The sequence below is a fragment of the Pelodiscus sinensis genome, chromosome 1 (assembly GCF_052426305.1).
Source record: "Pelodiscus sinensis isolate ZL-2025 chromosome 1, ASM5242630v1, whole genome shotgun sequence".
Lineage (NCBI taxonomy): Eukaryota > Metazoa > Chordata > Testudines > Trionychidae > Pelodiscus > Pelodiscus sinensis.
Genome location: NC_143052.1, coordinates 317,703,167 through 317,728,192, shown reverse-complemented (window position 1 = coordinate 317,728,192; position 25,026 = coordinate 317,703,167). Strand labels below are relative to the sequence as shown.

Sequence of the window (25,026 nt, the reverse complement as noted above, 5' to 3'; positions counted from 1 at the left end):
AATCAGATTACTTTTATGCAGATGCCTAGATCTGATTTCTAGTCCTGAACTCAAGTCTGAAAATGTTGGCCTCATTTAGGAAGGAAAGAGAAAAAAATGAGAAGGAAAGGAATAGGAAAGTATCTCAGACTTCCTCTGAGAAGATTGCAAAATCACGGGGTTTCAGACTTGGTCACCTGTAATGTGTCACTCTGCTGCCAAAAGTAGCTTTGTGTATGTTTCTGCAAAAAATCAGAGGATGTTATAAACTGTGAGTCATGCTACTGTTGACTTTACAGAGCACCCAGATTGTATATATACAGGGACACTGAAGAGACAGGCACAGAAGGGAGAGTTAAAGGGCTTATTAAACTAGTGATAGGACAAAGAAGTGAAGTTGAAAATGAAGAATCTTTCATTCCTGATGTTACTTTGTGTAACATTTTCATATGCTTTTCCAGTAGTTCCAGAAACAGAGAAGAATGAAGAAGACATGAAGTTTGCTGAGGTAATGATTGTAGACAGTGTGCTTGAATAAAATATTTAGTTTTATCATATTACGATCACAAGAATAACTGTATAACTATTAAGATTATTCTATACAGTCTAAACGAAAAATGAATGTCATGAAATGCGGGTTTTTTTTTCCCTTCAGAAATATCTAGAAAACTACTATAAACTTAAACCAGAGACAGACCCTATATTTAAAACGAAGAACGGCAACCCCATAACTGATAAAATCCGAGAAATGCAGGAATTCTTTGGGCTGAAGGTGACTGGGAAACTGGATTCCGGTACTCTGGAGGTGATGAAACAGCCCCGGTGTGGCATACCTGATGTGGGTCAGTTCAGCACCTTTCCAAGGTCTCCTGTATGGAGGAAAACAGATCTGACATATAGGTAATATTTCAGTCTATTTCCTTGAGTGCCAGTGGGAATACTGTGACCCACAGAAAGAATGAGATGCATTCTTATCATTATGGTAACACACGGGAGTCTGAATCAGGATGACAGCTCTATAGCACTAGGTACTAACCAAACATAGAGGTAGACATATATTGTATGCCAAGAAGCATATTGTTTAAAAAGACAAGACATGCAAATTGAAATATACAGACAGCAAGGAAGCAAAACATTTAGCTTTAAGTACATGTCTGGTTAGTCACATTTTAATTCCTTATATGTGTTTCCTTATTGTGTATTTAAAGGATTTTGAACTACACACCAGACATGGCACAAACTGATATAGATGAAGCCATTGAGAAGGCGTGGAATGTCTGGAGCCGTGTGACCCCACTGAGATTCACCAGAGTTTATGAAGGCAATGCAGATATAATGATCTCCTTCGTGTCTGGATGTAAGATAACCCCCATGTGTGACTGATAAGTATTGACTCCTTTAGTGACAATCCTGATTGAGAAGAATCATACCTTTTATGTATCCTTTCCTAGTTCATGGTGACTACTATTCCTTTGATGGAACTGGTGGAACCCTTGCTCATGCATATGCACCTGGTGAAGGTATTGGTGGAGATGCCCACTTTGATGAGGATGAATACTGGACAAAAGATCTGAAAGGCAAGTAACCCCTTATTATTTCATTGCCATTCTCTACTATGCAATAGTTGATTTCAACAGCTATTAGGTCTTAGAAAGAGACAGGGGGCACAAAAGTAAGCAGCTTAATAATAACTAAGTAATAGCATCTGAGGGGTATGAACTTGCTGTACTTCTCAGCAGAATTCTCCTTGAAATACATGGTTCAGATTCTGATTTTAGTTGCACCCATGCCAATCCATAATGACACTGAAGTAAGACAAGGTTGCTCTGTTCTGGATGCTTTCTGGTTTGTCCATTTAGTTTCTTAAAATGTGGCTCCCAAAACTGGACATCATAGGTTAGTTGATGCCTCACAAGGGCTGAATAGAGAAGTATAGTTCCCTCTTGTGTCTTACTTACAACACTTCTGTTATTGGACCCTAAAATCATATAAGTCTTTTTTGCAATTACATCACATTGCTGACTGATGTTCCATTTGCCCTGGAAAAGGGCAAATATAGTGCCCATTTATAAAAAGAGAAATAAGAACAACCCAGGAAACTACAGACCAGTTAGTTTAACGTCTGTTCCAGGGAAGATAATGGAGCAAGTAATTAAGAAAATCATCTGTAAACACTTGGAAAGTGGCAAGGTGATAGGGAACAGCCAGCATGGATTTGTAAAGAACAAATCATGTCAAACCAATCTGATAGCTTTCTTTGATAAGATAACAAGTCTTGTGGATAAGGGAGAAGCAGTATATGTGGTATACCTAGACTTTAGTAAGGTGTTTGATACAGTCTCGCATGATATTCTTATCACTAAACTAGGCAAATACCTCTTAGATGGGGCTACTATAAGGTGGGTGCATAACTGGCTGGATAACCGCACTCAGAGAGTAGTTATTAATGGTTCACAATCCTGCTGAAAAGGTATAACAAGTGGGGTTTCGCAGGGGTCTGTTTTGGGACCGGCTCTATTCAATATCTTCATCAACGATTTAGATATTGGCATAGAAAGTACGCTTATTCAGTTTGCAGATGATACCAAGCTGGGAGAGGTTGTGACTGCTCTGGAGGATAGGGTCATAATTCAAAATGACCTGGACAAATTGGAGAAATGGTCTGAAGTAAACAGGATGAAGTTTAATAAAGACAAATGTAAAGTTCTCCAATTAAGGAAGGAACAATCAGTTGCACACATACAGAATGGGATGCAACTGTCTAGGAAGGAGAATGGCAGAAAGGTATCTAGGGTTTATAGTGGACCACAAGCTGAATATGAGTCAGCAGTGTGATGCTGTGGCAAAAAAAGCAAAGTAGGTTAGATAAATGTCTATCAGGGAGGGTCTAGACAGTATTTGGTCCTGCCATGAGGGCAGGGGACTGGACTCGATGACCTCTCGAGGTCCCTTCCAGCCCTAGTATTCTATGATTCTATGATTTGTGCTCCACTATCACCCCACTAGTACTGCTGCCTGGCCAGCTATTCCCCATTGTGTAACTGTGCATTTGATTTTTCCTTCTTAAGTGTAGAAATTTGCACTTGTTTTCATTGAGTTTCATCTAAGTGCTTTGACATAACTTTACAATTTGTTTTGGTCTTTTTGAATTCTAATCTTTTCTCCAAAATACTTGCAACACATCTCATCTTTGGGAAATTTTAAAAGCATAATCTCCATTCCATTATCCAAATTATGAATGAAAATATTGAATTGTACCAGACTCAGAAGAAACCGCACTAGATACATCCTCCCTGTTTGACAAGGAACCATTTGCAACTACTTTTGAAAATGTTTTTTCAACCAGTTGTGCATCTGCCTTATTGTAATTGTGTCAAGATCAGATTTCTCTAGTTTGTTGATGAGACTGCCATGTGGGACTATATCAAAAGCCTTACTAAAATCAAGACATATCATGATGATAGTTTTGCTCCTATGCATTAGGCCAGTAATTCTGTCAAAGAAGGTTGATTTGGCATGATTTGTTCTTCATAGATCTACTTTGTATATACCTTATGTCCTTATTATTCTTTAGGTGCTTACAAATTGATTAATTAATTATTTGATTCAGTACCTTCCCATGAATCAAAATTAGACTGACAGGTGTATAATTCTCCTAGTCCTGTTTATGTATGGCTGTACTGTACACTAAGCCTAGGCTCTTATTCAAGTTTGTGCCAAAGCCCTGCTTCTGTCCTTACACAAGTCAGTCTGATTTGAATCAGCAAGCACTAAGGACCTTGCTGGAGCAGGTGAGAAAAAAGGTATCCCAGGGTATGTCTACACTACCCTCCTAGTTCGAACTAGGAGGGTAATGTATGCATACCGCACTTGCTAATGAAGCCCGGGATTTGAATTTCCCGGGCTTCATTAGCATAAGCGGGGAGCCGCCATTTTTAAATCCCCGCTGCTTCGAACCCCGTGTAGCGCGGCTACACGGGGCTCGAACTAGGTAGTTCGGACTAGGGGCCTATTCCGAACTACCGGTACACCTCGTTTCACGAGGAGTAACGGTAGTTCGGAATAGGACCCTAGTCCGAACTACCTAGTTCGAGCCCCGTGTAGCCGCGCTACACGGGGTTCGAAGCAGCGGGGATTTAAAAATGGCGGCTCCCCGCTTATGCTAATGAAGCCCGGGAAATTCAAATCCCGGGCTTCATTAGCAAGTGCGGTATGCATACATTACCCCGCTAGTTCGAACTAGCGGGGTAGTGTAGACATACCCTCAGAGACTAAATTCTACTGTAACCTGGATCCAAGCCCTGTCATTTTACAGTCTGGACATAGCTCAAGCTGCAGCCCAAAGTCAGAATGTGTGTACTGTGTGCTATGGATGTGCTAACATGGCTGTGTGGCTTGGGTCCCGCAATTGTAAACCCAGGTTTACAAAGTAGTGTAGGTATTTAACCATGTGCTTGGAAACTGCCTTCACAATCCTGGGTCCCACAGATCCAGGTTTCTAATGCAGTGTAGACATACCTTTTGTTTCCTTTTATTAAAAATAGGCACTGTGTTTGCTCTTCCTTGTTGCTCTGAGACCTCGCCTGTCCTTTCCTATTGTTTTATGGGGAAATTTATTGAAGCTAAATGTATACTATGCTTTTTATGGGGATATTTACTGAATCTACATGCATGCTATGCTTTTATATATATTTTAGGAAACAGCCTGTTCCTTGTTGCTGCTCATGAGTTTGGTCACTCGTTGGGTCTTGGTCATTCAAATGTCTACGGCTCCTTGATGTATCCAACCTATCTGCCAACTGATATCAGAAACTACAGACTACCTCAGGATGATATTAATGGCATTCAGTCCCTATATGGTAAGTAGAAAGCATCACTTTTTCTTAAAGTCTCTCTCCTATAGGTTACAAACATTTGATGAGAATGTGTAACTAAGGCTGTGGCCTACCTGTACGGGCTATAAAGGGGATAAGAAGCCTGTGACCTTACAGCTGTATTTTCAGTCCTTCTTACTTTTATATTGGGACTGTGTTCCCTCTTGTGTCTTCTTGGGTGCTAGTTATAGCCAAAGGCATGAGAAGTGAGGGTAAGACCATGGCTCGCTAACTCTATCTGCACAAGCCAGCTTGGTTGGCCAGCTGTGAAGAGGAGCACATAGTGGGACCCCTTCCTCATGCCTAGTAGGCATCCCCTACAGTAGCAAGTGCTTTGTGGACATCACTAATCCCAAAGGTCGAAATATCTTTCTGTATGAAACCGTATGACAGTCTTATGTCTGCTCCTAAGCAGATGTGAATTGACACAGCTCCATTAATGTCATGGACGAGTTTGGAGAGTCAGCGGTGAGGACACTAGGATAGAACTCTGGAAACCCGTGTTCAATTCCTTGTTCTGTCATGGAGCATCTATGTGACTTATCCTCTTTGTGCTCCCAGTTCCCACATCTGTAAAAACAGGAATAATAGCACTGTCCTACCCTGTAGGAATGTTTTGACGATAAATACATTGAAGGTTATGAAGTGCACAAATAATATGGAAATTGTGGCCATATAAGTGCCTAGATATCACGGGAAAACATGTTTTTTAACCGTCTGAGAATTTGACCCAATATTGCTGCTCTCCAAGTTCTGTAAAAGCAATACTAGCTGACCTTCCATTTCTGCCTTTAACTTCTTTCCTAAGGACCCCCAATCTCTAATGAGCCAACAAGTTCCACACCATCCTCAGAAACACCAACAAAAACTTCAGCAACAGGCAGCTGTGACCCTCACTTGACTTTTGATGCCGTCACCACACTCCGTGGGGAATTAATGTTCTTTAAAGACAAGTGAGTTACTTTTGTTTCATCAACATCCAGTTTTGCTTAGAGTACTCTTGTAATGGCAATGCTTCAACAATCAGTTCAGGAGAGGAGATTGCCTTCCAAATGTCTGATTAAGCCAGGCTCACAAATTTCTACTTGCCCATGTAATCTGGGCCAAATCACTGGGCTTTCTGATAGGTGGGCAAATATTAGTATTTTAAATCATTCTCCATCATCATGAGCATAGTTTGTCAGATTTCCATGGCGATTGGGCAATAAGAGCAGTGTACTTTGGCCTGCAGTGATACCACATGAAACATTATTCTTGACAGGCTAGTGTCAGGCTACTGAGGGCAGATCCAAAGGGAAAACAGAGAGATGATTGAAAGTATTGCTAGTGATTCAGTAGGTGATGTTCTTAACCTCCAGACAGCACTGAACCAAGGTTCCAGTCACAGTGCTTGGTGACATGCTGCTGTTAGAGGTACCTTCTTTTGGATGAGATCTGATACTTAACTCTTTAATGGGTCATTTAAAGATCCCATTGCAGTTGCAAGATGGAATAAAAGTGGGCAAAATGATTCCTCCTGACCCAGCATTATAGATGGATTTCAGCTCTTTCCTGTGCCTTACTGGGGACCAAAGGAATGGGAGGGAAGTGGTGAGGTAAAGGGGCAGAGGGGACAAACCCCACTGCAAATAAATAGAAGGGTGATTTCTCTGTAGCACTGAAGAGGGCTTTAGCGAATAGCACTGCATTTCCAAAGGACATGCTCCCGTCACCAGCAGCTGTGAACAAATGTAGAGCTCAAATAGTAGGAATTTGTATTATATCTCTCTCTGTTGGTGACCACATGAATTAAGGGCCATCTATAATTATATAAGCATGCAACCTTTCTTTTCAATCAGGTACGTCTGGCGCAAGAGTCCTCATTTCTCAGGCATTGAGCGTGATTTAATTTCTGCCTTCTGGCCAACTCTACCATCTGGCATTCAGGCTGCTTATGAAATTGAGAAGAAGGATCAAGTGCATCTTTTTAAAGGTATTTCTCTTAATTTCCTGGGCACTCTTCTTATCTATGGAAATGAAGGAGCAATTATTATTATTATTATTATTAATGATAACAACAATACCATGTAGCACTTACATAACTATTCACTTTCATAGGGTTGTTGCATTAGTCATTAACATATTAAACCTCTCAACAGCCCTGTGAAATGAGATATAATGCCTATTTCACAATTAATAAAACTGAGAGAGTGAAGTTAAATGATGTGTTCTAACCTGACAAGAGAATTAGTTACATATTTGAGCTTTAAAGTGTTTAAAATGGCATGGTTACATTTAATCAGCTAAATTCATATACTTCATAGGCACCTAACTAAGTGGCCTGATTTTCAGAGCTGCTCAGCTCTTCCTAGCTCCCAAGAGAAAATTTTTAACTACTCTAATGAATGTATAAAGAAAAAAAATCCAACTGTCCTGAAACCTTACACATTCCAGCTGCTTTGCAGGAAAGAAGTATCTTTACAGTAATGCAGTGCTATCTACAGGAATTAACCCCACAGGGAAAATATAAGCTTCCTTGGGGAAACTTTGATACTGTAATAAAATGCTGTTTAATTTGATCAAAAGTCCCTATTGAGCTTTTCTATCTTGTTTTTCTTGACAGGCAACAAGTACTGGGTTGTCAGTGGATACGCTATGCATCCAGGTTTTCCTAGGAACATCCAGACACTAGGCTTTCCAACATATGTTAAGAAAATTGATGCTGCTGTTTATGATGAGAATACCAAAAAAACATACTTCTTTGTAGGTGACAAATATTGGAGGTAAGTTTGAGTTCTCCCAGAAAATAATTCACACTGCTTCTTTAAAAGCCTATTTAAATCTTGGCATTTGGAATTATAACAAATCTGCAGCCACCTGGAGTAGGATTTCATAGCTGACATCCCATTGCCAAGCTGAAGTTCAATGACAGCAGTGCTAGAACTTGGATTTTCCTATTCCTTAAAACCCTTTTACATATGTTGGCTGCAAAGTAGGATTTGGCGTGAAGGTTGAGAACTTGTGACTGCCCCCACGCCTATGTAATAACTTCACGGAGAAGATCCCAGTCCCCAGTTTGAGAATCCCTGTAGTAGCAGGAAAAAAGGGTGGGATTTCCTATCAGCTCCATAGCCACCAATAACTCTGTGAGTGTGGAAATATCAGCTCCTCCTCTTGTTTCAACACATACCCCATCAAAGCTGGCTTTTACAGCATGCTGCTGTCCCATGGAGTGGGGATCTGCATTCAATCACTTTCTAAAATTAAAATATTTTTAATATAGACAGGTTTTGTAACCAAGCCCCACTGCCTCCAAAAGTCCTATTACATAACTAAGTGCTCTTCAGTGCCCTATTCTACAAATTCTTATAGAGAAATGTCTTTGTAGAATGGGGCCCAGATGTCAGGGTTGTACATTTGGGGCCCACACTGCTGCTCTGAGAGCTATAAAGTAGGAAAAACAATTTTTTTAGTCAGAATAGCTAAGGACGACTGTGCATAGATTAGTAAAGGTGGGAGTATACCTAGAAAGGATTTAGATAATTAAATGATTTTACAGTAGCTTATAGTGAGTTTTAGCTAAGGGCAAGGCTTCTTTGTTCTAAAAGTCAGTTGGATTCAGTATCAAATACCACATGCTTATGTATTATTTGCATGTAATTTCTTCATTCAGCTATAATGAAGTCACCAAATCCATGGAAAAGGGTTATCCAAGACGTATATCAGTCGACTTTCCAAGAATTGGTCATAAGGTTGACGCTGCTTTTCAAGAAAAAGGTAAATAGCAAAAATACATAAAGATAGTTGAATATACTGGAAAAATTGCATTTCCAGATAGTCAAAAATTTGAAAAACTAAGAAAGGTGTTTATTTTATGTGTACATATTTTAATTTTAAGCAGTATTTATGGAAAGAGAAAGAATATACATTTGTACAAAATAATTATTCTTTTTGTTTTTATTTCTAGGATATTTCTATTTTTTCCATGGATCAAAGCAGTATGAGATAGACACCAAGTCCAAGAAAGTTATTCGTGAAATGAAGAGCAATAGTTGGTTTAATTGCTAATAACAGCAGACACACAATGTGTTGTGCAAACAAAACAGAATCTAATTTTGAATGTTACAAATGGCTTTTCATTTTTTTGTTTCTAATTTATATTATTCATCATTTACTGTATGTTTGAGTCTCATTAGAGCTGCGCTCCCTGATTAATATGATTTCAATGACAGAAATTGTTAAATATCATGTATAGTTTTATATCTTATTGTTTTTATGCTATTTATTACTCTCTTTGTTACTGAGCAATAAAATTATTTTATGTTTGTGTATATAATAGTCTTTGTCTCTTTTGGTCCAGACTCATGGTCTTTGTGGTCAGCAGCACTAGAGAAGGGTCCCCTGAATGTAATTTAATTGCACTACTATCTGAACTCCCAGCTCAAACTTTTGGGCAATATGATGACTTTGAGAGATTCCAATAGCTATGGATGAGAAGCAGAGTGGGAGGCAGAAGTAGATGGGTGCCTCCAAAGGAGAAGCAAGGGGAAATATCTCAAGGGGAGGAGATAGAAGAAAAAGGTGCAGCAGCAGCAGCACAGCATTAGATGTTTTCTCCTAGCTTCATAAGAGTTCATAGTTCTAAGGCACCTATGATCATCTAGGAGCCTGACTGGTTGTACTATGATGAACACCGTGACCACCTGCAACTTCACTGTGCTCTGGTGATAAGGCACAGGTATGGTTGCTCGTAAAGCATATCCTGATAATATGCACTATTTTACACAGAGCCTATGGCACACAGTTGAGCAGTTATAATTCTGTCCATTAGAGAACAGTCATACCCCCATTCATTATAATATTATTCCAAACAACTGATCCTATCATCATGCATTACCGGAACTGTTGTAATTTCACTGTGTCTTTTATAACGAAGCAGAATGGACTGGCAGAACCTTAGATAAAAGCATTGCTAAAGATGAGGTGTGGGATGGCAGAGGCAGGAGATTTGATAGCTCAGAGGAACAACAATGGACTATATCCTCCAGGCTTCTTATCTAAATACAGCTCAGGTCAGTCTGAGCTAGGAGGGAAGACTGCGAAAATTGGGCTTCTTTACTCTGGAGAAGAGAAGACTGAGAGGGAATGCAACTCTGCATCCAGATTAGGATCAGGCCCTGATTATGCACACACGGTGAGAGTGTATCTCATTGCTTATTACTGTAACAAATGCATATACATGGTTCAGATTTTCTATATACAATCAGACCATTGTTCAGTCTAGTCCAGTATATAGCAGTGGCCAATATGAGTTGCTTCATAGGAAAGAGAAACAAAAGTTATAATGCTCCTAGCAGGCAATTTCCAGATGAGGTGTCATGTTGACCTACCTGCTAAAGACAAGAATACTCTCTCGCATGTTCAAAATAGAAATGACTTTTCAGATGATTTGGAAATTCAGCACCATCATTGTCCAGTCTGTCAGGGTTTAGTTCCCTCTCTAGATAGACATGTGTGCATGGAGATTTTCAAATTAATCGGGTCTGACCTGGAAGTGATTCCTCCACAAAGGGTTGTTAATTGATCCAGCACCCATATTGTCATGGAAGAAATTATGATAGATTAGGGCTTGGGGAGGAACATACACCCAAAGCTGAAAAGGAAGTGAGACCCACCTTGGAGCCACACAGAAGGCCCAAGCAAGACAGCAAGCCTTGCCATTAAAAAATGACTATCTGATTCGTATGAATTGTCATTATGCAGCTATCAGAAAAGGGGTACATGCATGGGCACCAACTTCCCCTTCAGCCGGGGTAAGTGTGCTTCATCTGCCCCCCTGCTCCAGGCCCCATCCTAACTCCAATCCTTTGCCCCAAGCCCAGAGGATCTACGGAGTCGGCACCTATGTGTACATGTCTCTCCCTCTGCAGCTGGCATGTTCAACAACATGATACATCCATATGGCTCCATATTTATACACACCAGCCTCAGGGTTTGGCAGTAAACTATGTAGCTAGGCAGGAGATGTAAACCTCTCTCATTTAGATGCCGCTAGGACTGCTCAAAAGCTCCTCGGGCCCTCACTCTTATACTTTTGCCTGTGGCTCCCACATTGTTGCCAGAGTACATTGTGGCTAGAACAGGGCTGGGTGTGTGAAGCATTTTCAGAACAAACCATCCTCATTATCTCATCAGCAAGCCATGTCAGCAAGCTGCATGGGACCCCCACTATTATTTTCTTCCTCTCAGGTTTGTATTTGTGCAATTTTAAATAGCATTTAAACATGCTCAGTTGAAAAGGACAAGATTTTGATAACTCTACTCAGCATTGTGCCCATGGAAGGGCAATGTCTTCTTCCGGTGTTGCTACTAGGGGTTCTGGCCAAGGCAATGTTGCTGGTGGGAGTCCCAGCCATGTCATGGCAAGAGCCAGACAATGATATGAAATGATTCTGAGAGGAGCTCCGAGGAAGGGAGTGTAGCAATCAGCAAGTCAATTCTCTGGGAAAGAAGAATTGATTCTCATTACGGAGGTCAAGGCTAGGTTCAATCTCTCCATGGGCAAGGCCTCAAAAACATCTCTGTGGCTATGAAAGCTTCTATACGAGACACCATATTAAGAAAAGCACATGATTTTAGTCTGGTGATGGACAGCACAAAGAAAAGGAGGGGAGGGGTAAGGAACATAATATGAGGGCAAAAGTTAGCAATAGGGTACACTTTACAAGGAAGAGTGAGAAAAATTGTTCTACTTGGTTTCTGATGATAGGACAAGAAACAGTGGGTTTAAATTGCAGCAAGGGTAGGTTTAGGTTGGACATTAGGAAAAACTTCTTAACTGTCAAGGTGGTTAAACACTGGAATAAGTTGCCTAGGAGGTTGTGGAATCTCCATCACTGGTGATATATAAGAGCGGGTTGGATAGACATCTATCAGGGATGATCTAGACGGTGCTTGGTCCTGCCGTGAGGACAGGGGACTAGACTTGATGATCTCTCGAGGTCCCTTACAGTTCTAGTGTTCTATGATTTTATGATTCTATAAGGGAGATTTTGGTAGGGTAAGGTCAGCCAGCCATTCCTGTACCACTCTCTTAACAGCCCCCAGTGTAAGGGAGCACCAGGGGTGTGGAAGTTGATTATGGGGGGCACATGTTGAAGGAGTGACATGTTGAGCTGAACTCATGCTCTTCTGTACTATCTTCCACACAGTGTGAGATGGAGCAGCTCCTAAGGACTGTTCTAGTTTTTTCCAGAAACTGCTCTGTTCTTTTGCTGTCTTCAAAATTAAGGTGGGGTCACAACAGTGGCACCTTCAGTCCACCCCCAACTCCTGCATTGAATTTAGCTTGACTAGGCCTGAGACTCCTGTTTTAATTGCTACTTGGGATGGTTGCTTGGTAGTACAGGCAGGAGCAAGGGGCAGAGGGAGGGCTGGATGGTTCCAATAGGTTATGAACCTTATTAAAGATAAATTGGAAAGGATGCAAATGGTCAGCACTGCTCTTTGAGTGCCTTACGCACAAGGACTATTTCAGTGGGTACAATGAGCAGATTATGGTACAGATTAACAATGAGATTTCTCCCAAAATACATGTGGCTGCAGAAGACACTAGTTTCAGTTGTCTACAGAAAAACTGGAACCTGCCCAGGTTTCATGATGTCTCTTTTTAGAGGCCACAGTTCTGCAAACACTTACATCTGAGCTTATCTTTGAGCACCTGAGAGATTTGAAGTTAATGGGAATGTTCAGATGCTTAAAGACTTTCATAAATATTCTGAAGCTCAAGGCTGTATTTTTAAAGTAGCTAAAATAACATTTTTTGTACTGGAAGAAACAGTGCATTTATAAAGAAAAGGAATCTCGGCCCTCTTGAGCATTAACCCCGTTGTAGGATTGGAAAATCTGCAATGAGATGAAGTGGGATGGGAGGCGGCTCACATGAAAGCTGTTAAACTTTTCATGCCTAAAGCAGTTTTTGTATATCTTCTGTTGCTAATTGGAGGCTGTTCTAAACTGTGAGTCAGGCTACATTTGACTTTATGAAGTGCCCAAGTACTATATAAACACGGATAAGCAAGAGACTTGTATGAAGAGGGAAAGACAGATCTTTATAAAGACAAGACATAGAAACGAAAGAATGAAGAACTTTCTGCTTCTGCTGTTACTATGTGCAGCCTCTTGTGCTGTACCTATGAGTCCAAAAAGGAAAGAGGAAGAAGAAATGAAGCTTGTTCAGGTAACAATTGTAGACACAAAGGAACAGATCTTCAGCTAATATAAGTCATCCACTGAAATTAATAGAGTTATGCTGATTTATGCTAGCTGAGAATCTGACCCTGTAAGTTGATGGAATAAATAGTCTGATTCAGTATTTGCCAAAGAATAGAAGTGTGCCGACCTGGAAAGGTGTGACACACTGGCTGTGAAACATTTCTCTCAGGCTGCCCTTCTAAAATGTTGGGGTGAAAGGGTGCATATAACTTGTTTCTTTTTCCTGAAGGGAGTGCTTGGTTTCAAAAGTTTTGGACAAGTTTCCTTGTGGGCTGTTTTAATGGATGTTCAATGCTTAAAGTGAGGCGATATTTCTGAAGAATAATTCAGTGCTGTCAACATGAATGGTAGAAATTTGCCAGGCAGCACTTTGAAGGCCTGATACTGCAAGCATTTAAATATGTAAATAACTTTACACACAAGTAATTGTATTGGCTCGCTTAGGGCTTCTCATGGGAATAAAGATAGTGTGATGCACATGGGGTTGCAGGATCAGGATCTTCATTTTGTCTGAATCATTACCTATGATAAAATATAAAGCACAGGTAGATATAATGTCAGAATATTTAATATTATTTTAAAAGATCTAAAAAATGAAGCTAACGTCTATCTATTTGTGTTTCATCAGAAGTACCTAGAAAATTACTACAGCTTTAAGTCACACAGGATGCCTGTTAAAAGATGGAAAAGTGATAAAGGTGTGGTTAACAAAATTAAAGAAATGCAGGAATTCATAGGATTAGAGGTGACTGGGAAATTGGATTCTAATACTCTGGAGGTGATTCAGAAACCCCGGTGTGGAGTCCCTGATGTGGCTGAATTCTCCACCTTTACAGGACAACCAAAATGGAAGAAAAAAAATCTGAAATACAGGTAACTACTCAGTAGTAGAGGGTTTTTCTTGAATTAAAGGGAAACAAGTTGCTCCAGGCAACTGATGATGAAAATTGTAAAGAACACGTTTCTCTATGTTACATTTTAAAGGATTTTGAACTATACACCAGATATGGCCCCAGCTGATGTAGATGCAGACATCAAGGAAGCTTTTACAGTCTGGAGCAATGTGACCCCATTGACATTTACCCAGGTTGACAGCGGTGATGCAGATATATTGATCTCCTTTGCGGCCAAAGGTAAAAAAGTTATATATAATCATAGTAAATTTGTCCTAGAATTCATTATTAATAGTTGTCTTAGGACGGAAACCCCATCATGCTAGGCATTGTACAATCACAGAAAAACAAGTGCTCACCCCCCAAACAGTTATAACCTAAAGCCCTGATACTGCAAAGATGTAGGTCTGCAGGTGTCTGATTCCTTGGGAACACGTATAGTGTACAATGTTCAGCCTGGGCAGACATCTGTACAGAATCAGAGCTTGTGAGTCTTACTCATAACTTTACTCATGACTATAGTTCCATGTAAGTCACTCACATGCTTAAAGTTAAGCATGGGTTGACACACTTTGCTAGATCGGGAGCACAGAGATCAGTGCTTGGGGCAGGCGCCCTCCCCCCCCCCCCTCCACGAGGGCTATTCCATGGTGGAGGAAGGCAAACTCCACGCCTTTCTGGGATGATGTGGGTGTATCCTCAAGGAGATTTCTCCCACCAAAGCCCTCTTCTATGTGTTTTACTTTGAAAGGGATGATCTGGTCATTGTATAATATTAATGTGAGTTTAACTAATCACGTTCATAGGAGGTAGCAGGATCCACATTAGTCATGATGCAGTAGATAAAGAGAACAGAAAGTAGCAGAGGATTTGAGATTGGAGGCGGAGGGAACAATAAAGGTCTTATGATTATTTCTCACATGATTGTCTTGTGAGACAAGAAATGCAAGTTGTACAAAAGCTCACTGATATTTTGATCTACCTTCCTTTCTTTTGCATTTCTCCTCCCACTAAGCCATTGTACCTGCATTCATGCCCATCTCCAATCCTGACCCTATTCCCCCTGTTTCATAATCTCTCTTCCATTTTGACAGATTTTTGTTTCATTTCCAATTGTTTAGTGTCTTCAGATCTACCAGAAAGTCAAAAAATTCTGCTTTTCAGTAAAAACAGAGGGTACGTCTAAACTACAGGCTTTTGTAGACAGAAGTTTTGTCGACAGATACTGTCGACAAAACTTCTGTCGACAAACAGCGTCTAGACTACATTCAGTTCTGTCGACAAAGCAAGCTGCTTTGTCGACAAAACCCTGTAATCTAGACACAACCCTAGATGCAATAACATCTTCTGTCGACAGAACTCTGTCGACAAAAGGCGTTATGCCTTGTAAAATGAGGTTTACCAGCGTCGACAAAACTGCTGACGCTGATGTCGACAGAACTCAGCGGTAGTGTAGACGCAGGTATAGTTTTGTCGACAAAAGTCCACTTTTGTCGACAAAACCCTGTAGTCTAGACACACCCTAACAAATCGGGTTTATTTTTTTGTGGAAAATGTTGTGAACAGCCCTCATCATTAAACATCCTGCACTTCCCAACACTGCTGTTTGATATATATCTTTCCCTTTATTCTTAGAACAGAAGTACAATATAACAACTGTGTATGCTCTTAGCTAGCAATTGACATTTTAACCATAAGATCTGAAGACTTTAGGGTCTATTATTTTCATAATTCTAAGGTGTGTTGGGAAATTTACAATATACCTGGAAGGGCAAGAGTGCTTAAGGGCATAATTGACTTAGAAGCCTAAATCCAATTTCCAAAAGTTACTTAAGCCTTTAAATCACTTAAGTGCTTTATAAAATGTGACCCAAAGGCTCTACCCTGAAAAGCTTATAAACTCAGGCATTGCTCCTGCCACTGACTTTAAGAGGTCCTTTTGCAAGCACAGCAGTCTTCTCCACTGAGTTAGTTGCAAATTCATGACCTTGCTACTTTATAAGCAAAAAGAGACTATTTTCCACTAGAAAAGATGGACCATTTTTCAACTAAAGCCATATCCACCAATGACAACAATATTTAAAAGGCGGGCCATTTCTTTGGCTAAAGAGGATTTCATAGCAAATGCAAGCTACTGCACATTTTTCAGTTTTCCATGTGAAAAATAATGGGATTGTCAAAATTGCATGGAAGAGGAATCTGGAGTATTGCAAACTCAAAGTCTTTGATTGCACTTCCTTCCACTCTTAGTTCACAACGATTTCAATCCCTTTGATGGTCCCGGTGGAACTGTTGCTCATGCCTATGCCCCTGGCAATGGTATTGGTGGAGATGCTCACTTTGATGAGGATGAAAACTGGACTAAAGGCTCACAGGGTATGTAAAATAATTATTACGCACCTGGGCTAGCTAAGATTTTCAAAACTAGACACTTAAAGTTTGACTCCAAAATCCATAGTTAGATACCTAAGTGAGTGGGCTGATTTTCAGAAGTTCTGAACAACCAGCAGCTCCCAACAAAATTAGGATCTTTATACTTTGAAAACCATTCTACTTGATGCTTAGTTTTCCAAGGCATCACAATATATGGCCTCCTTCACCCACATTGATGTTTGGTAGAGTTGTTGGGTGCTGGATCGGACCTACAAGCACTGCGCCTTTGTACTTTTGATGCACTTTAGTGTAGTTTCATAGTACTTTGTTGTACTGAGTTTACTATAAGCACTAAAAACCTCTATTCAGTGAAGTATCTTGGCTTGTATTTCACATTAACCAAAAAGAAGATGAAAAGACTTTACCTTCTGCTAAACATTTTGTTTGCTGGTTTTAGGTTCCAACTTGTTTTTCGTGGCTGCCCATGAGTTTGGCCATTCACTGGGACTCTCCCACTCTAAATACCCTAATTCACTGATGTATCCAGTTTATAGATACTTTGATTCCAGGACTTTCCATCTTCATCAGGATGATATTACTGGCATTCAATATCTCTATGGTAAGCCAACAGTATTAATCACTCAATGTTCATCACTTCCAATGAGTTCAAATAGCTTTTAATGAAATCCATGTTGAATAATTGCATTAAGTATAGCCTAAATAAAAAGATAGATCCACTGAAGTTATCTGAATTTTGTAATATCATATTATAATTTTAATTTCTTCTCTAAACTGTTTTCCCTAGGACCTTCATCTAAGCCTCCAAAAGAGCCACCCAAATCTACTGTCTCCTTAGAACCAGTGGAGCCAACAGAGCCTCTACCACGAAAGCCTTGTGGCCCTAATTTGACTTTTGATGCTGTCACCTCTTTCCGTGGAGAAATAATGTTCTTTAAAGACAAGTAAGCTAACTGTCTTGAAGCAACATCACATCTTTTGCTCAAATCTTCCTTTAATGGCACAATACAGTATGGAAAAATAACAAACATTCCAAATTTTGTCCAGTATGTTAATCAAACCAATCAATACCTTTTGTTATATTTAAAAAGCTTCAGATAAATACACCAGTCTCTCTTCCCAAGTGCCAATAGATCTACTTGCCTGCACATTAAGGGATACTTCCTTAGACTGTACGCTCTTTGGATCAGGAAGCATTTTTCTCTTCTGGATTTATGCAGCACCTAGCACAAAGGGGCCTTTGATACTACCACCATGCAAATGATGAATTCTAATAATAATAACAACAACAATACACAGTTGCCACGCATAGATCCCATTCTAATCATAGAAGAAAACTTGTAAAGTCTGGATAACACTGTGGTAACTGTTGAAAAATTCTGACCTCTTCCTTGTGACCTTTATATGCTTGACTCTATCATCACCTATAACCCTGGCAGGTTTTCCTTGGCTACTTGGGTTCTGCAGTATTCCCAAGACAATTCATTGATTAAAATAACTGACCAGAGATTATCAGTAAGTGTGCCAAATCTGAAGTATTCTTCCATGGAAAATCACTAATACTGGGGTGCCCTCAAAGCCTTAAAAAGAACAGACTGTGTAATCTGGGGACTCAAAGAGAGAAAAGTGGGATAAAGTTGGCCCTAGTAGTGACTTGAGGTATGGTATGGTAGGAAAGAGGAGTTGGGAAAAGGAAAAAGGAAAGTATTGGTGGGTAAAGAGAAAAATCTGGTTGCATTAAGAAAAGTAAAGGTGAGGGCTGGAATTCAGAGAAAATTAATGGGAGACTTAGAACAAGTGCCTTCAAAAATACAGATAATTTTTTATATTAGAATAGATCCCAACATTCAGAATTCAGGGACTCTGGTTTGGACTCTGGACCCACTGCTTGGGTCACTGAAATTAGCCATTTATCTTTGACTACAGCCATGGAAACTTTGAAAAATTGCCACCCCACACACCAAGTCTACACATACATCCTTTGCAATGATGATTTCGGATAATGAAGCCAATTACTATTCTTATATTTTATCATTTGTTCAGTGCTGCATAAAGGTGCAGATTGCTCCACCGTAAAAACTTCACAGTCTAAAGAAGTTTTTAATGTTGCATTCTCATGTTCAAAATATACTAGTGCCAGGAGAGCAGGCAAATAAGTATTGTGAAATCTGCTTTTTCTGAAATCCATATTTTTATCCCATAATAAACTCTCTTGGGGAAAACTCTAAGCCCAGAGCTTAGCATCAGTATGTGGAGTAGATATTGAGGAGGAACTTTGAGGAAGTAGGAATCTTCTTCTGCCACCCAACTGCTCCACCTCCCTTACACAGTGGTACGCAGCAGAACTGAGCCCCATTTCCCTGTTGTGTAGCAGAACTGCTCTTGTTCCATTGTCAGGGAGCCCTCTCTAACCTCAGTGGCAAAGATAGTTTTTAGCTCTACATAACTTAAAAGTAAAAAAGCTAAGGAAATGCATAGAAGACATGATTTGGGGGCAATGGAATTCATGTGTGTGTCAAGATAAAATATTCACTGAGCTGTAGTAACTGAAAACTCTTCTTGCAATGGTTAGAATCTCACATGTTGTTACCTACAAAGATATGATTTAATATGCATGTTGTACTATCTTTGGATCAGGTACTTCTGGCACAAACATCCTACAACCAAAGAAGTTGACTTCGATTTAATATCTTCATTGTGGTCACATCTACCGTCTGGTGTTGATGCTGCCTATGAAATTATGGACAAAGACGAGACATATCTTTTTAAAGGTAAGAATTTGAATTTCTCTCTATATCCTTCTTACATGTGCCATGAATGAAATTTACCTGTCTCTGAAAATCATTAAGGAAACTGAACTGTGTATTCTTTTAATGGGAGTTCATTAACTCTGATCTAATCCAATTTATTGGTGTTGTTTTGTAAATTACATTGCTAACAAAAACGCACTCAGCATCAAAATGCACATAACTTATTTGCTTAATATTAATGAAGCTAAATATCCTTAACAAATCTAGCTCTATCCACGACAATGTGAAATGGTACTTGTTTGTGCAGAACTATGTGTCAAAATTAAAGATGGTAGTTCAAATTCATCCGTAGCATTCAGAAGAGTTATATGAGGGATGGGTTTTGCCAGGTGTGTTTAAAGTTCAACAGAAGGTGCTGGCCACAGGAAGGACTAGTGTATAACAAGGAATGCGCATGTTCTGATCTCTACATTTGTCAGCTTGGTTTGATTTTAGTATACAGCTAAAGACCCTACTTAAATGCTATATAATTCTCAATAGAAATTCCTGGCAAAATGTTTTCAACAACTTTTCATGATAGGAAATGAATTCTGGGTTGTCAAAGGAGATACTCTATTATCTGGATACCCAAAGAAAATCAGTGTCTTGGGCTTCCCAAAGGGTGTGAAGAAAATTGATGCAGCTCTTTATAATGCAAATACAAGAAAAACATACTACTTTGTGTCTTACAAGTTTTGGAGGTAAGATTTCATAATCACATTCTTGAGCATGAACAAACAAAGCCACATTGCCAATAACTGTACCTTTAATTTGCCTTATGATGCTTTAGTAGCAAACTGGCTACCAGTCTCTCACACCGTCACCACTGTCTGGAGAAAAATAATATTTTTAAAGGTAGGTGAAACCGTTCTCTCAAAGATGCTTGTTTTGCTTAAATTATTTTACTTACATCTAGAAAAAAAAAGCCATCCAAAGCTTTTTTACTGCACATTTTAAAACAAACAATAATTCCTAATTATACTGAGCCATAAGTGTGCACCATGCTTTCATCAAAACCTTTTCTTGGCGTTAAAAAAAAGTACAGATTATTATCCCCAATTCCTCTGCCCTATTACCAACAGATGGCATTATTATACCACAAAACATATGCTATGTATTGTGATGAACTGGCCAGTGAGTGTGTTTATCATTCCCTGTATTGGACACAATCAACATTGCTCAGCTTTGTGTCATAGCCCATATATTTCTCACAGTTAAAGGAGATTCTCTCTTAGCACAAATTATGGGCAACTTATACATGGGGAGCACTATGATGTGACTTGTAGTTGTATCACTGTGGAATCCTTCTGAGTGGCCATGGCATGCAGCATAGTGATTACTGTGAAGTGACAATTGCTCAGATCCGGAGAGCTATTTAGGTACAGATTGCAGATTTGTTACAGTTTGTAAACTGTACAGTGTGAATAAAGGGTTCAATCGGATCCTCTGCTACTAAAACTCCCTGGTTGGAAAGCTTCATTTATCTTGTTTGGACATGCTTGTGATTTATTTTCTGTACTGAATAAAATTATAACAGCAAACCCTTTTGCGATAGACTGTGTGATGGTAGCCACATGGCAGATCAATTGCTGTGATGTAACAACGATCCCACAAAATGCAGAGTTCTCCTGATAAACATTTCTCACGGTCAGGGAACATGCCAATGATATGTTTCTAAGGATAATATCGTGCTATCCTGTTTCCCATACAGAAGATGATAATTCACTCTTCCACATCCTGCCTATTAGACAGAGAAATAATAAGTGTTTTGCAGATCAGTAATAATATTCAAAGATGTACCTATAATTAACCCAGGGGGCCAGCTCCTTAGCTGGTAATTTGGTGTAACTCCAGTGAAATTGTTGGAGGTGTTGATTTATATCAGGGACAGGGGATCCATTTTTGGATTGAGGTCCGCTGACCCACAGAAAAATCAGGTGGGGACCAGGGACTGCAGGAAGGTAGCAGCGGGGCTGGAGTGCCAGCATGGGCTCCCCATTGCTGTGGGAACCCAAAGCCTCAGGGGCCAGATTCAGGCAACCCAGGGGCCTATCCGGCCCCCGGGCCTTAGGTTTTCCTACCTCTGATTTATATTAACTATGGATCTGATTTAGCTAAGTGTTCAGTGAGCTTAGTTCACTATTAATAGACTCTCTGTAAAGAGAGAGACTGACTAACATGCCATTTGGCTTCATTTTTAATTTTCTTCTTATTGTTTTTAATTTTCCTCAGTTATGATGAAAGAAGACAGTCCATGGACAAAAAGACAACGCTGATAAGAGATGAATTTCCAGGAATTAATGGGAAGTTGGATGCTGCTTTCCAGCATAAAGGTAAGTGGACACTCTGAAGTAAGAAAACATGACATTCAATGGTTCAGCCATTATAATAGGCGTGGTTAGATGGGATGCATAGGATTAAGGCTCAGAAATGTTTTCAGGCTAATCTGGGTGCTGAGATTTCCTCTGTGGCCTGGATAAATTTTATAATCCTTGTGTGCTTCAGTTAATCTACCTATACTATTGGGATAAAAATACCTCCCAGGGTCTGTTGAAAATCCATTAATATTTGCACAGTGCTATGAAAAATCCAGTACTAGGAAGGGTCTGATTGGGATACACTTATTCATGTTGAATTGCACCTTACACCACAAGTAGTTCTACTGAAGTTAGCGGTACCACTTGTGAAGTAAGGTATTACTCAACACAAATAAAGTTATCACAGTCTGACCCTAAAAGAGTAATGTTACTGTGCTGAGAATAATGACCCTATGTCAGATTGGATATTATTTAGATAGATATATTCAGTAAATTGCTAGAGTGGGTGACTCAAATACTCTTTTTCTAGCCCTTTCCAATCTTTGTTGTAAAGGCATAATATTTATTTGTGCAATGTGGTAATTTGTATTGTTTTTATTCCCAGGATTTTTCTATTTCTTGCGTGGATCACGGCAATTTGAGTTTGACCCCTTTGCCAAGAAAGTTACCCGTGTCCTGAGGAGTAATTTCTGGTTCCCATGCTAAGACCATGAAGTCTTGAATGATATGTAAAAGAACTAAACAATAATGCAAATACATTAGGGATAACTTTTCAGTAATTATTTTCTGAAACATGTAGTAGGATTCTTCAGGTTTCAATGCATGTCCATTTGAAAAACAATAGTTATTGTACAATCCATAGTTCTGCAAACAACATAAATGTAATACTTAGCATGAATGTGTGTATATGTAAATAAACATACATTGTATAAAGAGATTGTGTATTTACTTGCAAGGTTATTTATTTACTTGCTAACAATAATCTCCTTATTCAAAAAGTGTTGCGTTGAACTTGGGGGAATTCTATATTAGACTGACTTAATTATTGAGGAATTATTTCATAGAATTAAAGATTAATGGTTTCTTAGGTACAAATGATCATGACTTGGCATCATTTTGTGCAAACAGAAGGCAGTCCAAACAAGCAATATCAGGAAGGCAGATTTTGGTAAGCTCAGAGAGGTGATAGGTAAGGTCCCATGGGAATCGAGACTGAGGGGAAAAACAACTGAGGGGAGTTGGCAGTTTTTCAAAGGGACATTGTTAAGGGCCCAAGAGCAAGCTATTCTGATGTGTCAGAAAGATAGAAAATACAGCAAAAGACCGCCTTGGCTTAACCACGAGATCTTGCATGATCTAAAAATAAAAAAGGAGTCCTATAAAAAATGGAAAGTGGGACAAATTACAACAGATGAATATAGCCAAACAGCACAGGAATGCAGGGGCAAGATTAGAAAGGCAAAGGCACAGAATGAGCTCAAACTAGCTACGGGAATAAAGGGAAACAAGAAGACTATTTATAAATACATTAGAAGCAAGAGGAAGACGAAGGACAGGGTAGGCCCACTGGTCAGTGAGGAGGGAAAAACAGTAACAGGAAACTTGGAAATGGCTCAATGACTTCTTTGTTTCGGTCTTCACCAAGAAGTCTGTAGGAATGCCTAACATAGTGAATGCTAATGGGAAGGGGGTAGTTTTAGAAGGTAAAATAAAAAAAGAACAAGTCAAAAATCACCTAGAAAAGTTAGATGCCTGCAAGTCACCAGGGGCTGATGAAATATATCCTAGAATACTCAAGGAGCGGATAGAGGAGGTATCTGAGCCTCTAGCTATCATCTTTGGAAAATCATGGGAGACAGGAGAGATTCCAGAGGACTGGAAAAGGGCAATTATAGTGCCCATCTATAAAGAAGGAAATAAGAACAACCCAGGAAACTGCAGACTAGTTAGATTAACTTCTGTGCCAGGGAAGATAATGAAGCAAGTAATTAAGGAAATCATCTGTAAACACTTGGAAAGTGGCAAGGTGATAGGGAACAGCCAGCATGGATTTGTAAAGAACAAATCATGTCAAACCAATCTGATAGCTTTCTTTGATAGGATAATGAGTTTTGTGGATAAGGGAGAAGCGGTGGATATGGTATACCTAGACTTTAGTAAGGCATTTGATACGGTCTCGCATGCTATTCTTATCAATAAACTAGGCAAATATAACTTAGATGGGGCTACTATAAGGTGGGTGCATAACTGGCTGGATAACCATACTCAGAGAGTAGTTATTAATGGTTCACAATCCTGCTGGAAAGGCAAACAAGTGGGGTTCCACAGAGGTCTGTTTTGGGACCGGCTCTGTTCAATATCTTCATCAACGATTTAGATATAGGCATAGAAAGCATGCTTATTAAGTTTGCAGGTGATCCCAAGCTTGGAGGGGTTGCGACTAATCTGGAGGATAGGGTAATAATTCAAAATGACCTGGACAAATTGGAGAAATGGTCTGAGGTAAATAGGATGAAGTATAATAAAGACAAATGCCAAGTGCTCCTCTTAGGAGAGAACAATCAGTTTCATACATACAGATGGGAAGCGACTGTCTGGGAAGGAGTATGGCAGAAAGGGATCTAGGGGTTATAGTGGACCACGAGTTGAATATGAGTCATCAGTGTGATGCTGTTGCAAAGAAAGCAAATATGATTCTGGGATGCATTAACAGGTGTGTTGTGAGCACGAGAAGTCATTCTTCCGCTCTACTCTGCACTGGTAGGCCTCAGTTGGAGTATTGTATTATACCCACTTCTGGGTACCACATTTCAAGAAAGATGTGGAGAAATTGGAGGGGGTCCAGAGAAGAGTAACAAGAATGATTAAAGGTCTAGAGAACATGACCTATGAAGGAAGGCTGAAAGAATTGGGTTTGTTTAGTTTAGAAAAGAGAAGATTGAGGGGGGACATGATAACAGTTTTCAGGTATCTAAAAGGGTGTCATAAGAAGTGGGGAGAAAACTTGTTCATCTTGGCCTCTGAGGATAGAACAAGAAGCAATTGGCTTAAACCGCAGCAAGGGAAGTTTAGGTTGGACATTAGGAAAAAGTTCCTAACTGTCAGGATAGTCACACACTGGAATAAATTGCCCAGGGAGGTTGTGGAATCTCCATCTGTGGCGATATTTAAGAGTAGGTTAGATAAATGTCTATCAGGGATGGTCTAGACAGTATTTGGTCCTGCCATTAGGGCAGGGGTCTGGACTCGATGACCTCTCGAGGTCCCTTCCAGTCCTAGTATTCTATGATTCTATGATTCCCGGGACCAGCTTGGTCCCGGGAAGAGGGGGAGAGCAGGGGGGCATCGGGTGGCTGGCTCGAACCGTGCCAGGTGCAGGGTCTGCTAGCTGGATGCTGGCAGGCTTGCACCTGGCACGGGCACCGTAGCCAGCCCGTGCCCCTTTAAGGAGTCCGGGGCCGGGAGGGGGGCAATAGAGTTTCCCTGGTGTTGGCCAGAGTGGCCACCAGGGAAAGATGGGGAGGGCTAG

At 40.0% G+C, this 25,026-nt stretch overlaps 2 protein-coding genes across 2 annotated transcripts; both read left to right on the top strand.

Annotated features, from left to right (window-relative positions):
• Positions 1–305: 305 nt before the first annotated feature.
• Positions 306–9,152, top strand: LOC149525908 (stromelysin-1-like). Its single transcript, XM_089775657.1, has 10 exons — positions 306–487; positions 635–879; positions 1,188–1,336; positions 1,431–1,556; positions 4,677–4,838; positions 5,662–5,806; positions 6,692–6,825; positions 7,456–7,615; positions 8,506–8,609; positions 8,800–9,152. Exons 1-10 carry the CDS (start codon positions 383–385, stop codon positions 8,898–8,900), a joined length of 1,431 nt encoding a protein of 476 aa, XP_089631783.1. The 5' UTR covers positions 306–382; the 3' UTR covers positions 8,901–9,152.
• A 3,713-nt stretch (positions 9,153–12,865) lies between these two features.
• LOC149525907 (stromelysin-1-like) lies at positions 12,866–22,434 on the top strand. The gene is made up of 10 exons (XM_089775656.1): positions 12,866–13,071; positions 13,735–13,979; positions 14,091–14,239; positions 16,250–16,375; positions 16,830–16,991; positions 17,178–17,334; positions 19,028–19,161; positions 19,721–19,880; positions 21,412–21,512; positions 22,102–22,434. Exons 1-10 carry the CDS (start codon positions 12,922–12,924, stop codon positions 22,200–22,202), a joined length of 1,485 nt encoding a protein of 494 aa, XP_089631782.1. The 5' UTR covers positions 12,866–12,921; the 3' UTR covers positions 22,203–22,434.
• The last annotated feature ends 2,592 nt before the right edge of the window (positions 22,435–25,026 follow it).